This window comes from Xenopus laevis, chromosome 4L, assembly GCF_017654675.1.
Source record: "Xenopus laevis strain J_2021 chromosome 4L, Xenopus_laevis_v10.1, whole genome shotgun sequence".
Classification (NCBI taxonomy): domain Eukaryota; kingdom Metazoa; phylum Chordata; class Amphibia; order Anura; family Pipidae; genus Xenopus; species Xenopus laevis.
The window spans coordinates 83,065,109-83,080,612 of record NC_054377.1 but is presented as its reverse complement, the minus strand read 5'-3'; the positions used below and the strand labels follow the sequence as shown (position 1 = coordinate 83,080,612).

General features: G+C 39.4%; 2 protein-coding genes across 4 annotated transcripts; one reads left to right on the top strand and one right to left on the bottom strand.

Moving 5' to 3' along the window:
• The first annotated feature begins 115 nt into the window (after positions 1-115).
• ebna1bp2.L (EBNA1 binding protein 2 L homeolog) lies at positions 116-9,645 on the top strand. 3 transcript variants are annotated; one of them, XM_018256379.2, is made up of 10 exons: positions 116-253; positions 2,156-2,250; positions 3,342-3,425; positions 3,758-3,924; positions 4,012-4,135; positions 4,641-4,730; positions 5,703-5,778; positions 7,647-7,746; positions 8,611-8,782; positions 8,866-9,645. In XM_018256379.2, exons 2-10 carry the CDS (start codon positions 2,176-2,178, stop codon positions 8,914-8,916), a joined length of 939 nt encoding a protein of 312 aa, XP_018111868.1. In that variant the 5' UTR covers positions 116-253; positions 2,156-2,175; the 3' UTR covers positions 8,917-9,645.
• On the bottom strand, positions 9,184-15,437 carry fam183b.L (family with sequence similarity 183, member B L homeolog). The gene is made up of 4 exons (XM_018258292.2): positions 15,062-15,437; positions 10,656-10,715; positions 10,458-10,561; positions 9,184-9,438 (listed from the first exon to the last, which is right to left on the bottom strand). Exons 1-4 carry the CDS (start codon positions 15,189-15,191, stop codon positions 9,325-9,327), a joined length of 408 nt encoding a protein of 135 aa, XP_018113781.1. The 5' UTR covers positions 15,192-15,437; the 3' UTR covers positions 9,184-9,324.
• Between the last annotated feature and the right edge of the window lie 67 nt (positions 15,438-15,504).

The following is a 15,504-nucleotide window of genomic DNA, read 5'->3' as shown; positions in this document are numbered from 1 at the left end:
ACGGATAACTTCTTTTTTAAAATCAATATTTATGTGCAGTGTTTCTCCGATTACAAATATTCATATGCGACGGTCTTATACTGCACACGTAAAGTGTATTCCAAACAGGGTTAGGTTTGTTTACGACAGAGTGTCATAATGGCGCACTGAATGTAGGGAATTGTAGTCGCGTTTGCCCGCGTGACACGTGTTCTTCACAGGAAGTGGGGAGGAAGGCCATATCCGGGAGGCTGCACGTGAAGTTCGGCTGTCGGTAGGTATCAAGTAATGACTCGAATTTTGGTTCGATTATAGGTATAAAATACATGTTTCGCGTGTACATCCTCTTCTATGGCGCAGTAGTTCAAATAGGCTGGTACTTTATACATTCTTGTTAAAGACATGGTGGCAATAGAGTTTTGTTGGCTGAGGGGGCCGATACTACTTTAATTAGCAATCACGTTTATAAACAACACATGGGGAGTTTTTTTAGATTTACATTTTATTTGAAAAAAAAAACCAAAAAAACTAGTAATTCTGTAACAGCACGTGTGGAACAATTGTACAAAGCTCTTGCTAAAGATTGCACTAAATTTACACTAAATGCATTTGTTTTAGCTCTTCTAAATGGATTCTCTAGAAAGCTTGCTAAGCATGATCTTTTAACCCTTTCCATCATGATTTCAGTGACAGGCTTGTGCTCAACCAGCTTCAGTTTTAGAATATAAAAAAACATAGATATTTCTTAAAGGGGTGGTTCACCTTCAAACAACAATCTGGTTTCCGATAGATCACCAGAAATAACAACTTTTTTCCCAATTACTTTCTATTTTCTACGTGTGACTGTTTTTCTAATATTGAAGTGTAAAGTGTAATTTTTCACCTTCTAAAGCAGCTCTGGGAGGGGGGTCGCCGACCCTGCAAAGGTTTTCAAATTGATACATTTAGTTGATACATTTCATTGTCCCTGCTGAGCAGAATCCCTGAGTTTCATTACAGGCAGCTGTTAGGGCAAGGCCTGCATTTTTGCTGCATTTTTAAAAAAGAACAGCCAGGCGTAAATAAGCATTAACTGCACAACCCCTGAAACTAACGGAAAACGCACTATGGCAATTCACACAGGGCTCTTGCAAGCTGAAATCCACCACAGGACGCCAGTTTTGGTGTTTTTTAGCAGAAACGCCAATACGTCAAGAAACTACCAAATCAACAGACTCTATGTAATCTGCACGTTTGAAACCACACTTTACGTAAATACGCAGCGTATTTTAAATATGGCGTCCAATATTCTAGAGATGCTGCTGAGAAATGTATCAACTACATGCTGCAAAATTGTAACCGTTTAGGGTCTTCACCTGAATTACTGAACTGCCAGACTCAACCACCAGAGACATGTACATTCATTTAAACTTAGATTTTAGAAAAATGGTAAAAAAAATAAAAAATGGAAAGTAATTAAGTCTTTAATTCTGGGGAACAATCTGAAAACATCTGAACTGAAAAAAAATGTTTGGAAGGTGAACAATCCCTTTAATGAAAAATAGGCAAACGCTTTATTCAGCTCAAGAGCTATTCATTGCATTAAATGCATCATTCATTATTTTGTCATTTTATTTAGTTTGAAGTCTGAAGTCAGCTGTTATCTTCTAGTTTCTTAAGATTGCTATTCATACCCATCATAAAAAAGCTACCCACTAGATCTCTCCAAACCAAGTCATCCGCTTCATGGCCAGGGATAAGGGCTTGCCCAACTGTAGATATTATTTTGGCAGGTTTGAAGATCTTCATAGGCATAAAATTGTTAGATATTGGCAACAATGGAATACATATTATGTCCCATAACATGCTGTCTACTGACGTATAATTTTTTGTTTGTACAAAACTATCTTGCGTTAATCTCTCTCCACAGAGTAATCTTTCATAGTTACCTTCTTCTTTTTCTCTTTATTTCACTAATTCAGTGTTAATATGTGTTAAAGTGTGATATCATTACTTTTCTGTTTTTGAATGGAAAAAAAATAGAAATAGAATATAAAATAAAAGGAGGGAATATTTGACACTGATAGTGGAGATGAAGTTTAAAGGATTGCCGACAAATCATATTGATAGTGATTATGCCATCCCATTTTTTCCCCATCATTTAATAACTTTATGATTTGATGTTTTGAATTTCCAGGTGTTCCATTGAAGTTAACCATGTTACACCATGAAGATGAGAGTTCACCAGAATCAGATTCTGACTTTGATGCATCAGAGTTGACAGATAAAGAGGTGAGTTCATGTTGTTGTTTTTATATGTTAAAGAAGAACAAAAGGCTGATTATGTTTGCAGGGTAAGAATTCAATTCATTGGTCCTTAATTGCTTTAGGAATGTTTAATATTTCTTTAGAACAAAGCAATATCACTGCTCACTTCCCCTCCTTTCTCCTATCACTATTCTGTGCATGTGCATTAGTTGGCAGGCTCCCTATTGGTGCATGAGCTTCCACGCTTACCTTCTTTTCATTGATCACAGGAGCTAATGTCCTAGTAAATGTTAAGGAAGCGTAATATAGTAGCCAGGACGTAACGTTAAAGAGTAGAGAATACAACAATTTGAATGGGGCCCCATAAAGATCTATGTGAAGGAATATGTAATATTTTGAGTGGGTTGACTTCTCCTTTAAGCACATGTGCTCATTCACGAGCCGGTACTTTCCTAAATAAACCTATTAGCCTGCGGTAAAAATAGCTCAATATGTGTTTAGGGTCATGCACTTATGAATTAGGCTAGTGGAAAATCATATTGGCCAAGGCTTAATCTATCTGCATTTGTGCACTGTACATATGTCCTGGGCAGGTGCTAATTAAGATTTGGTAAAAGCAATGGTCCTCCCTATTTTGGTAATAACAAGTTAAAGCCTTCATAGAATTATGGTGAGAGATGAAGGTAGACAAAGCAGAGCAAAGGACTATGTATTTTAAGCAATAATATGGTATATTATGTATTTATTTAAGGCACATTTTTTTTTAAAAAATTGGTTCATTTAACAGCAAAGAGAAATTTCATGTTTATATCCTTTTGCTTATGAATTTAAAACAAACATGTTAGTTTCTCATTGTGGCTTTTACAAAGATAAAATATGGAAAGAATATTGGAAATGATCCTGGAAGCCAAGGATCTCCATGAGCTGCTGGTAATGGGAATCCTGGATTAATTCTTTTTTTCCATCCAATCAAACCTAATTGCTGTTTGGTGACTGGGTAACAACAGTGGTGCAGTTTAGCACTTATATTGGTAAATTAACCTATATATTTTTCCATGAGTGATGAATCCTTTGTACTCTGTGTATTTATCATCTATGGTTTACTTCTATTATAGTTGCAGGAAGCATTTTCTCAGGGGAAACTTAAGCCCGGATTAAATGTGGTCTTAGAAGGAAAGAAGAAACCCTTCAATGATGCGGTGAGTGAATATTTCCTGTAGTTTGTGTAAGCTTTGCTAGATGCCAAAACTTCTTTTAATCAGCAAACACTGTTGAGTTGCTGTAGTCTCCCTGGGTTGGTTCAATGGCCAAACAAGAGTTTTTCACAAATATGTTCCAATTCACAATATACTGTATAATTGTTGCAGTATGTAAATTGTATGCGGAATACTGGTCTCTACACACAATCTGATTAAAGTTACAAGTTGTGTTAATCATATTGTACATTAGAGTTGGGGCAAAAGTATTCAAACAAGTACAAGGAAATCTTACATTTTGAAATGTTTCTTTTAAAATGTTTTGTTCTGTTTAGTCTGGCCTTAAGCAGAGTCTGAAGGATCTCAAGAATGAGTTGCCCTGGGTGGAGCGTTTGGATGTTACTGTTGATCCTGTAGCTGATACAACTGGACAGAATGGGCAGACAGATCCAAATACATCAGACATTAATGCAGAGGATGATTTTCAGCGAGAGATGTGCTTGTGAGTATTTACAGGAGTATCTATCTATTTTATTCAAGCAAAAGTCGGGATTGAATTTGTCTGACAAAACACATTGATTTCCATCAGTTACCGTCAAGCCCAGGCTGCTGTATTGTATTCTCTGCCTCGTCTTCGTAAGTTAAAGGTGGCAACCAAGCGACCAGATGATTACTTTGCAGAGATGGCAAAGACTGACCAACACATGCAGAAGGTATTTAGGATGAATTTTATGTGTCTTAAGTTCATCTGCCTTTGATTAAAGGGATACAAAGTATTTACTTTTACCTGAAAAAATTATATTATAGTGTAAAGTAGTATAGTTTGGGGGAACACACATTTTACTTTGTTTACATGTATAATATAATATATTTTCTGGTGCTCACTTGACTAGTTTTGTTTCATTTCTGGAAAACAGCAGACCTTGCTTTATGGCAATTTTTTTAGATCTACTCCCGGAGCCTTTGTCCATTAAGACAAAGCAGGTTCAATAACCTTTTATCTAAATGGTTTAAATATTTATTACACTGGCTTAAAAATGATAATGAAAGATGTTAAGGGATGTTTATTGTGGCAGATGCATTGTACACGTACTATATATGAAATAGGAACAAGAAATAAAACTTTTAATGCTTCTGTAAAATAAATGTTATGACAACATGCGTTTAAATTGCTACTGTGCCTGTACTGTATTACATTTATTTCTATTACGGCTTTAGATTCGCCATAAACTCCAGTTAAAACAAGCTTCAATGGAGAAATCGGAGAAGGCAAAACAATTGAGGGCTTTGAGGAAATATGGTAAAAAGGTAAGGTGGCTAGTTTTCTATGTGCATTATCTATATGTTATACCTATAAAATGTAAGTAGTCTTATAGCATCCTTGGTATCCTTAGCAATTTATATATTGTTGTTATTTTCCTAAAAGGAGCACTCATTTTTGGGGCAGATTTTAGCCTGAAATCTATTTATTGTGTGCAGTGACATGAATATGCAAGTAAAGGGAATGGTAGACTGCAGACTTTTTTTCTGTCCAACAGGTGTAGCACTAGCCTTATAAATTGAGTGGCAATTGTTTAACTGCCTTTTCTCAGTGAAAGTGAGTGCAAAAGTGAACTTAATAAATATTTTCCTTTTAATGTGGCAAAAATCTGCATTGTTGAAATGTATTCAAAGTTAAATCTGAAAGCAGAGCTTATTGTAGATATATAGGTCTGTCTTTAAGCAGAAGTAGAACATAAATGATACTTGTGAATAGGGTATGTTTTATACATGATGTTATGTGCTTCCACATCAAGGGGCAGATTCATTAAGGGTCGAATTGAAAATTCGATTTTTGAATTGTTTTTATGGTCAAAACTATTAAATCCAACTAGGGAATTATCCAAACTCGATTAGAGTTTTTTAAAAAAAAATTAGATTTCAGTTTTTGAGATTTATCAAAGTCTGGCCCTTTAAGAACTTGACTATTCACCACCTAAAAGCTGCCAAATTCATGTATAACTCAATGGGAGAGGTCCAGTGACCAATTTGAAGATGTTTGCAGCCTTCCTGGCGTTCTGAGAAAAAACTCAAATCGAGTTTGTTCGAATCAAATTGGTTTGAGTTTTCGGGTTGGTAAAATTTTTTACATATTCTATTTTTTAGTAAATAACCCCCCAATCGAATTTTTTAGTAAAATTGAATTAAAAACTCACATGAATTCGAAATTCGAACCTTTGATAAATATGTCTCCAAATGTCTGTTCATCTGTTTGAGTGTGTGTGCTGTTGGCTTCCACAGGTGCAAGTTGAAGTATTGCAGAAGAGACAGAAAGAGAAATCAGCCATGATGACACAAATTAAAAAATACCAAAAAGGTAAGCATTTTATTAGCATTTTATGAAATAAGGATTCCCATGCCTCATGCTATACACATAGCACTGCCTTAAAAACAAAACTGAGAGGTTCTCTCATATAAGGATTTATGGGCATCGACATGCAAATCACTCCTTAAAGGAAAAGGAGGATGGACATCCCTCAGTTCTGAGGGATTTTTCAGTCAGCATGTGGCTGACACCAGGGACGATACCCCAGACAGGGATACCTGTTGTTTGGCTGGTTAGCCCCAAACGCCTTAGTCCACCAGGGTCCCTTCTCTAGCTTTCATTCTATATCCGATTACCCAGACACCTACCTGCACCAATTGTGGTGGTCAGAAGGTCTGGCCATTGTAGATGGCGGGTAAGTGCACAGTTTTACACTCTGCAGCTGCCGGTGCCCTGCGGTGCCTGGCTCCAACCCCCCTTCCATTCACTCTTGCTCGCTTCCCTCCCACCTTTCTAGAAGCTCTTTGTTTGTTTAGGATAGCAGCTTCCTTATTAGCTTGGTGTGACATCACTTCCTGCCTGAGTCTTTCCCTGCTCACTCATGGGACAAATTCACTAACCTGCAGAAATTCGCCAGCGCCGGCTTCGCTCACATCGCAACACTTAGCCAGGCATAGATTCGCCAGGACAATGCTAATTCACTAAAATCCAAAGTTACGTCCAGGACGACAAACTCTGGCGAAGTTGCGCTAGCGTTACTGCGACAATCGAAGCGAAGTTGCGCTAGCGTTGGATAATTTGCATACGGTGGGAAGTTAAAGTTGAATGGACTTATATGTTGCAGCAAATATATTGCTCTACACCAGCCCGGGAAACCGTAATAAAAGAAAATAGAGTTGTCATATTGCCCTACACATGTGCCCAGTGTATAGTTTATGTGCCATTTGTTAGGAAATGTATGGGGGAGCCCAGGTACCAAAAATATTTTTACAGACTTTTGCAGCCTAGCACCCTGAAAAAGTAAAAAACGCCAAAGTTTTTTGGGTCTTTTTTGGGAAAAATTTTCAACTAAAAATTGAAGAAGCCCTATACATTCCATTGCACTTTGCTGGTCTGAGCTGGCGAAGGCAAGTCTGGTGGAACAGGTAACATTGAGTAAAAGGCGCATCTTAGTGAATTTACGAAGTGACGCTGTTTTGCCAGAGCGATTCTTCGTCTGGTGTAAGAGTGCGAAGTAGTGCTAGAGTCTATCCCCTTAGCTAGCGAAGTTCCGCCTGCGCCCGTTAGTAAGTCCCGAAATGACGTCACGCTGGCGAATTTTTGCTAACGTTAGTCACTTTGCCCTTTAGTGAATTTCCCCCATAGTTCTGTGCTCAGCTTACAGCAGGGAGGAGGGAGAATGGGGAGGATCAAACTGAGCATGCTCAAGCCCTAGCCCTGGAGGTTTTTGCTGAAAACAGGAAGTCTGATACAGAAGCCCATGTGTACACAATAGAAGGAAATGAATGCAGTGTTTCTTTTCAGATTGGACTCAGAGCAGCATTACTTTGAGGGTTTACTGGTATAGTTATATAGACCTTTCTAATAAAGCTTACTTAGTTTTAGCCTTTCCTTCTCCTTTAATGTCTGGTTTTAATAGCACAGATACCACCTAATATTTCAGAGACATAGAAACTATATAAATGTATAAAATCTGGACAACTAACAACGCATACAAAAACTTGTGTAACAAAAAAAAAGTAATTAAAGTATTAATGAGGGTGTAATTATGTTATGACCGTATCCCTTTATACACAAATGTATGATTTGAATCCTTCTATATTTAACAGAAAATCTGTTTTCTTTATTTCATGTTTCCAATACATAATATACGCGAGTTAGTGCAAAAGTAAAACTCTCTTACATGACATTTTCAACAGGTCTTTCAGATAAATTGGATTTTCTGGAAGGAGACCAGACTCTGAAAAAGACTCAGAACAAGACTGGTGGATCTGCTGCCGCCCAGAAGGCTAAAAATACGTATGGCACACACACACACACATTATATAGTAGATAATGCACCCCTACTGTTTCTATGTGCAGCATCTTCAAGGTGTTCTCTGCCTCTGCTCTATATTAGTCTAGCCAATGCCACACTTCAGTCTATTCTTTTGTTCCCCTTGTGTTTTTTTATTTTCTTTTTTTTATGTCTCCCTGTAGTCCCTCTATACCCGAGTTATTTTTGTACAATACTTCTCATTCTATCCAAGTTCCGTGCATGTTGCACCCATATTGCTGCATTTTAATAAATGGCATAAGGGGAAAGAAGGCACGAAGGGTGGAAGATGCAGGGGGGTGGGCAACACCACAGATGAACGGAGAGTGGGAGCGAAACAGAGAGGAGACTGAAGTTTGCTGCTGGAGGGTGGGAGCAGCAGACAGAACTAGACCAAAGAGTGACAGAGTGTGGGAGGGGCAGAGGGAGTGTGACCGAAATGGAGGGGGAGCGGAAGAGGGAGAGAGACGCAGAATGAGCGAGACCAGAGATGTGGGGGGAACAGAAGAGGGAGAGAGATGCTGAGGTTAGGAGAGAAAAGGAGAACCGAGAGGGAAGGAAGGCAGCAAGACTGGAATAGGAGGCGTGAGTGAGCGCGCCGAGTGAAGAAGGAAGTGGGAAAGTAAGACGTCAGGTGGACAAGCAGGAGGAAAAGCTGCAGGAAGAGTGTGGCAGTGACAACAGCTGACTCATTAAGTTATAAATGGCTCATTCTGATGTAGAAAACGCCATTTATAAGGATATAAATTAGTCTGGCCCCTAGGGAATTAGCTGATCTGTAGATTATATACTAATTATATAGAATGAAATGCATTTCTGTTTCTAATCATGCTAACAATTATATACAGGCCAAGTGCAAAGCGCCGTTACAAAGATCAGAAGTTTGGCTTTGGAGGAAAAAAGAAAGGCTCAAAGAGAAACACAAAAGAAAGTTACAATGATGTATCTGGTTTCCGTGGTAGCGTGGCCCATGGAAAGGGACCACACCGACCTGGGAAGAAGGGTGGCAAAAATGCTAATGTGAGTAGAGCCAATAATGGAACACATTATCTTACACACAGTATGGTTCAGGCTTTTGACCTAATATTGTTTTTCTCTTTTAGAAAAGACCAGGTAAAAATGTAAGACAGAAAATGAAGAGCAAACGCAGATAAAATGAAGAAAGAACAATGAAATGGTGACTTTCTCTCTCATCCGATCACCTCTGAGTCCACACTAGCAGCAAATTGCTTTCTACCTAGAGACTGCACAGACATCCAACAAAGCCATTCTCGTATGGAAATTTGGAGAGAGACAGATGTAAACTTTGTATTTGTTTTTAATTCTAGCTTCCATGATGCTGAAATATTGGCATTAAACATGGCTAGGTTTTCTGTGCCAAGGTTTTTGAAAAAAATCAAAGTGCAACAATAAAAAATGCACACTGTTAATGTACTTTATTGCAGTCAATCACATAGTCTGAATTACAGAGCAGCACATCCTAGTCAATGCAACAGCTGGACTGCACAATATTACTTGTAGGGAAACTCATCTTCAGCCTCTCTGTGTCTGAACTCCTTCCTCTACTGAATATTTTCGCTCTGTTCTTTAAGACGCCATGCTGTCTCCATGTACTTTGTGATTTCTGTTTTCTCCCGAAAGAAATGCAAGCGTCTATCTGTCCGATCACTGGTTATCTGGAGAAAAGCAAATCTCATTGAATATTAAACTTATTTCTTATTCCTACTAATGCTGGACACAGGGGTCGTCTTCTCTTCATATTCCAGGTTCATTCAAACAGCTGCCTGGTTTCTCTAGTTAATTGATTCTGAGCAGCTGGACAGTTGTTAAACAAAATGCTTAATTCAAAGAGCACAAACAAAATAAAGACCAGTTGTAATTTGTCTCAGAATGTTACTGTTCCTGCTCCTTGAGTTGTACAGGTAAGGGATCAATTATTCGAAAACCCAGTATCCAGAAAGCTCCAAATTATGGGAAAACCATTTCCCATAGACTAATTTTAATGAAACTTGTACTTGATCCTATAAATATACAATTAATCCTTATTGATGTTAAAACAATCCTATTGGGCTTAATTCGTGTTGACATGATTTCTTTTCTTCGACTTGAGGTATCATGATCCAAATATAGAAAGAAACCTTATCCAGAAAACAGCATTCTGGATAACAGGCCCCATACCTGTATTTATAAAGGCAGTGTGAAAAACGATGCAGATATACCATTTCCAAGCATAGCTGCACACAGATACCAATGTACTTACAAGCCATACCCTCCTCCCCAGATTCATTTCAATGTACTTTGCTAAGTCCACTGAGAGATGTAAAATTTTGGCCTAACTCTGGCATATATACCTTTATAAATAGGATACCAAAGCTTCTGCATAGGGCATATATGCACAGTGTTATATATAGTGAATAATATCCCCCCCCCCGTGGTAAAATATAAGTCACGAGGAGTTGCATGGCCATATGAAGGTATAGTACAAGGTAGAACGCTGAGTGCTTTTATATAGGTTGTTGAACTCTGTGGTGACTTAAATCTTCATGTTTTACAGGGGGTACAGTATTAATGTAAATTCAGTGAGTCATGTGACTTGTACCAGTAAGCACTGTTTATATACTGTTGATATAATTCCATGACTCTTGTGTATTACTTATAAAATAATTACACCCCATTGGAAAAGATCAGAAGTTACCAGTGGTGTTGTGATCCACCCAATTTCCTGACTTGTGGTTTGTGGCTCTGTGTACTTTTTAGTTGGTTCCAGAGCACCATGATGAATGATTTTCAGAAAATGATCTGCAATATGAAAACAAATGGCTTATCAACAACAGCTGTATTGGCTTTATATTCTTTTTTTTACCCTGCTTGCCCTTCCCTTTAAACGTCTTACCATCTGCAGTTTCATTCTCATTATCGTCCCATGACATGGGCTTTCTGGCGATAGCGTGAACTGTAAAAACAAAACCTTGGTCAGGTTCAAAGAAAGGACATCAGCGGACGTGCCATTAAAAACAACATCTTCTAATACTTCTCCATTAAGTATAATTGGGAAAATATTAAAAGGGGATGTCCACTTTTACTAAAGTTGTGCCAGTGTAGTATGACTTGGCAAAATAAACATTTCTCTGTCGTCTCGGGGACACAGGGACCCTTGAGGTTGAGCTCCACCCTCTAGGAGGCAGGACACTTAGAACAATTTGCAGGGGGCGTGTCCGGTTCTCCGTCTTAACCCCACACTGCCATAATCCCTCAGTTTTTAAGTGAGTCCCTCTCCTGGTGGCAAAGACAAGAAAATCTATCGGCGGGCCAATCCTGGGCAATGCCAGACTGGGCCGTAATCACGACAGATGCAAGCCTGTTAGGTTGGGGGGCAACATGGAACAATATTTCTGTACAAGGTCCATGGTCCTCCGAAGTGGCCAAGTTATCCATAAACATCCTAGAACTTTGGGCAGTACGTCTAGCCCTCAACCACTGGTCTCACCTTCTCCAAACCAAGTCGGTCCAAGTACAAAGTGACAACTCCACCACGGTCGTGTATATCAACAGACAAGGAGGAACCGGCAGCAAGGCAGCTCTAGCGGAAGTACAGCAAGTCCTAGCTTGGGCGGAGTTCAGTTCAGTAAGACTATCCGCCAATCACATTCCAGGGGTATCCAACACAAAAGCGGATTTCCTCAGCCGCAACTAGCTGGATTCAGGAGAATGGGAACTCCATCCCGAAGCATTTGCGGAGTTGGTGAAGATATGGGGTCTTCCTCAAATTGATCTGATGGCATCCAAAACCAACCGCAAGGTGACCAATTTCTTTGCTCGCTAACGAGATCTGCTGGTAATGGGGGTGGACGACATGACCCAACCCTGGCAATTCAAACTGGCCTATGTCTTCCCTCCTCTTCCCATGCTACCTCGGGTGTTCAGACGATCGCAGATCACAGTAATAGTGATAGCTCAATTTGGCCCAGGAGAACCTGGTTCTCAGATCTTCAGGAGATGGCCATTGCTCAGCCAATTCATCTCATACCCAGGAGTGACCTACTACAACAGGGTCCCATAGCTCACCACAATCCAGGACTCTTTGCTTTGACAGGATTGCTGTTGAAGCAGCCATTTGGAGACAACAAGGCATAGCCAAAGAAGTCATCTCCATGATGCTCAAATCACGCAAACCCACGACTGAGTCTGGAGGAGCTATTGGAATTGGTGCAAGGATGCAGACCTACCATTTCTGGAACTCAACGTACCAAGGATGTTGTCCTTCCTTCAGAAGGGACTTCAGTTGGGATTGAAATTAAGTTCCTTAAAGGTGCAAGTTTCAGCTCTATCGGTTCTATTCCAATCCCGTCTGGCAATGGACAATTCGATTTGTACCTTCTTACAGGGAGTAACACGCATCGCACCTCCCTTTCTCCAACCAATTCCAGGATGGGACCTTAACCTGGTCCTCAAAGCCCTACTAGATTCGCCCTTCAAACTCTTAGGGTTAGTCTCTGAAAAATGTCTCACCTGGTAAAGTGGTATTCCTTATAGCAATTTCATCAGCCAGAAGAGTATCAGAAATAAGTGCCTTATCATGCGACCCCTCACTTCTGGTCTTCCACAAGGACAAGGCAGTACTGCAAACTGTACCTTCCTTTCTTCCAAAGGTCGTATCCTCCTTCCATATAAATCAGGAGATAGTAGTACCATCCCTTTGTCTGGATCCCAAGAATGAGAAGGAACGACGATTGCACAAGTTGGATGTGGTTGGGGCACTCCGCTGGTATCTAGAAAGATCCAAATCCTTTAGACGATCTCAAACTCAATCTTATTTGTCATACCTTCTGGTTGACCAATTTGGTCCATAGGAAACGTTTTCCTGAATTACCAGTTCTGGGAGTTTTTTAGTTATGATAATCCCTATATTCAGCAGTCTCTTTGGTACAAACTGAGGGATTATGGCAGAAACGTTTTCCTGAATTACCAGTTCTGCGAGTTTTTTAGTTATGATAATCCCTATTTTCAGCAGTCTCTTTGGTACAAACTGAGGGATTATGGCAGTGTGGGGTTAAGACCCGGACATGCCCCCTGCAAATTGTTCTAAGTGTCCTGCCTCCTAGAGGGTGGAGCTTAACCCCAAGTCTCTGTGTCCCCCTATCGACTACAGAGAAAAGGATTTAATGGTGAGTATCAAAAAATCCTGTTTTTTCCAAATTCAATGTAATAATGTAAATTGCTCCTTAAATTGATATTAGAGGCAGTGCTGAACTATGCTTAAATGATAGGGCTACACACATTCATACAAAGGATTGCAGTATAGGCAGAATGTATTTTAAGCATAAGTTCTATTTATGTTGCTCGTGCTGAAAAATAAAGGTGTAGATAGATGTATACTGCCTGGTATAGATAGATGTATACTGCGTCTTTAATAAAAACACTGAGCTTACCAAACCCTATGTTGAGCAGATATGCAGAGATCTGCAGCGACACTGATCATTAAAAAGAACTGTCATTGTTTATTCCCCTCCTGTACAGGGGAATTGCCCAAACCTGGGGATCGGGGATAGTTGTTTTTTCCTAATACACAGTAAAGAAATTATGTGTTAATATATTCTATTTGTTATGTTTATTTTAATTGCATTGGAGCCCCTATTGTTCAATTGGACACAACCTTTATTTATTCAAGAGCATAGAGGCGGACATATAGAATCCAGTCATAGTGCTACCTCCAATGTGTGACTCCATGAACAAATTCATCAGCTGCTTTAAAAAGATAAATGGTAAAAGAAGCATTGAAATATCAGGACTGTAGTTTAAAGGGGTTGTTCACCTTTAAATTAACTTTTAAAATGCTGTAGAATGCCCTATCCCTAGCAAATGTGTAATTGGTATAATATAATAAGAGCCCTAGCAACACCAAAAGCTAAATCACTGAAAAACCACATCAAATAAAAAATGGATAAAAATGGCAAATTGTCCCACATGTATTAACCATTGACCAGTGGTCATGGATTTTTGTAATATTATTTATCAAGTCCATTTTTAATATGCAGTAGGCTATTCTATAAAACAGAAGGACACATGGTAGCTGGGGGAATCTGGATTCTAGAAAATTCACCTACTTCAGTCACAACCAGGCTCTATATGCAAACTGATTGCTAAAGGTGCTGTGCCAGCTCAGTATAAAGCAGCTCACCTTTAGGGTAGAACTACATGGGGCGACGTTCGGTGTGTTTCCAGTGGATCCGAAAGCGCTGCACCAACGCGCAGGAGTCAAATCAGATGCAATGGAATAATAAGGGAAGCAATTGCAATGTTGGATGGTGTCGGAGCGTTCAACCGACATGACTGACGGATGCAGACACTGCGTCATATGAACGCTGCGACAAGATCTGACATTTGTATTTCTTACCTTATTTTCCATTGCATCTAATTTGACGCCTGCTTTTTGGGCACAGCGCGTCGGATCCGCCAGAAACACACAGAACGTCGCCCATGTAGTTCTACCCTTTTTCTACATTTTTAACCCTGTTTTTTGACCCAAAGGCGAACTTCTCCTGTAAGACACTTATAGTTGTACAAGCAGACCCAGCCCTTTCTATTAAGTGAGATGCCAGCTCACAATTCATCTAGTCATTCTAGTGAATAAAGTACCCCCTATTGTAAAATATAAGGATATTATAAGTCACAGAGGAGTTTGTGCTTTTATACAGGTCATGGAACTCCAAGGTTACTTCTAATATCTTCATATTTTCCAACAATTGGCACTTTATATATTATAATGCACGAGTTTTAGTGAGTCATGTGACAAAAATGACCACTTCTCACCATTTATAACTGATGATCACTCGTCACCTTTTATCAGGATATAATTTACAATCTATTCATGGCTTTTGTGTATTATATCCATATAATACACAAAAGCCATGAATATCCTGTAAATGATATCCTTATAAACGGTGAGTAGTGATGTCATCAGTTATAAACGGTGAGTAGTGATGTAATTTCTGTCACATGACTCACTAAAATTTGTGTATTATAATTAATAAAGTACCCCCAGTTGTAAAATATGAGGATATTAGAAGTTACCTCGGAGTTCCATGACCTGTATAAAAACACTCGGCCTTCGGCCTCGTGTTTTTATATGGTCATGAAACTCCTCGGTAACTTATAATATCCTTATATTTTACAAGAGGGGGTACTTTATTCACTATATTATATTGCACAGACAGGTTACAGTCAGGCAATGAGTGTTTGCGGCAGACTTATGCAAGAGCTGCTCAATGCCCCTGGCTAGTAATTGCCCTCATTCATTACCCTTCCGATAGGGATTGATTCCAAACTCAGTGACCAGTTTCTGGCAGCGATTCTCCTTCTTTATCGTCTCCCGATGTATCGCATTTAAGGACACTTCATCGCGTTGCTCCTTTTCCTTCGGGGTTGCCATTGTGATGGCTTGAAAAGCTAAAATGTGTTAGGCTCGTTTCCAGGGCAACCATCAAGGCCCATATTGGGTGTCCATCTGGCGCCTGTACAAAATGTTCTTCAGCCGCAGCCTATCTATCGGGATTCGGGACTCCTCCCTTTTCTAGGCATAACAGTAACGCAAACATTATGTTGCGCTAGTTCCATTTCTACTTATAAATTCGAGCTCTGATGAGCCAACGAAGTAGGATTCTGATAAACTTATTATATCATGGCAACGCGACTGCCCAATAGTAATATAGCAGCGGAGGATTCATTAGAATCACGTGATGTAA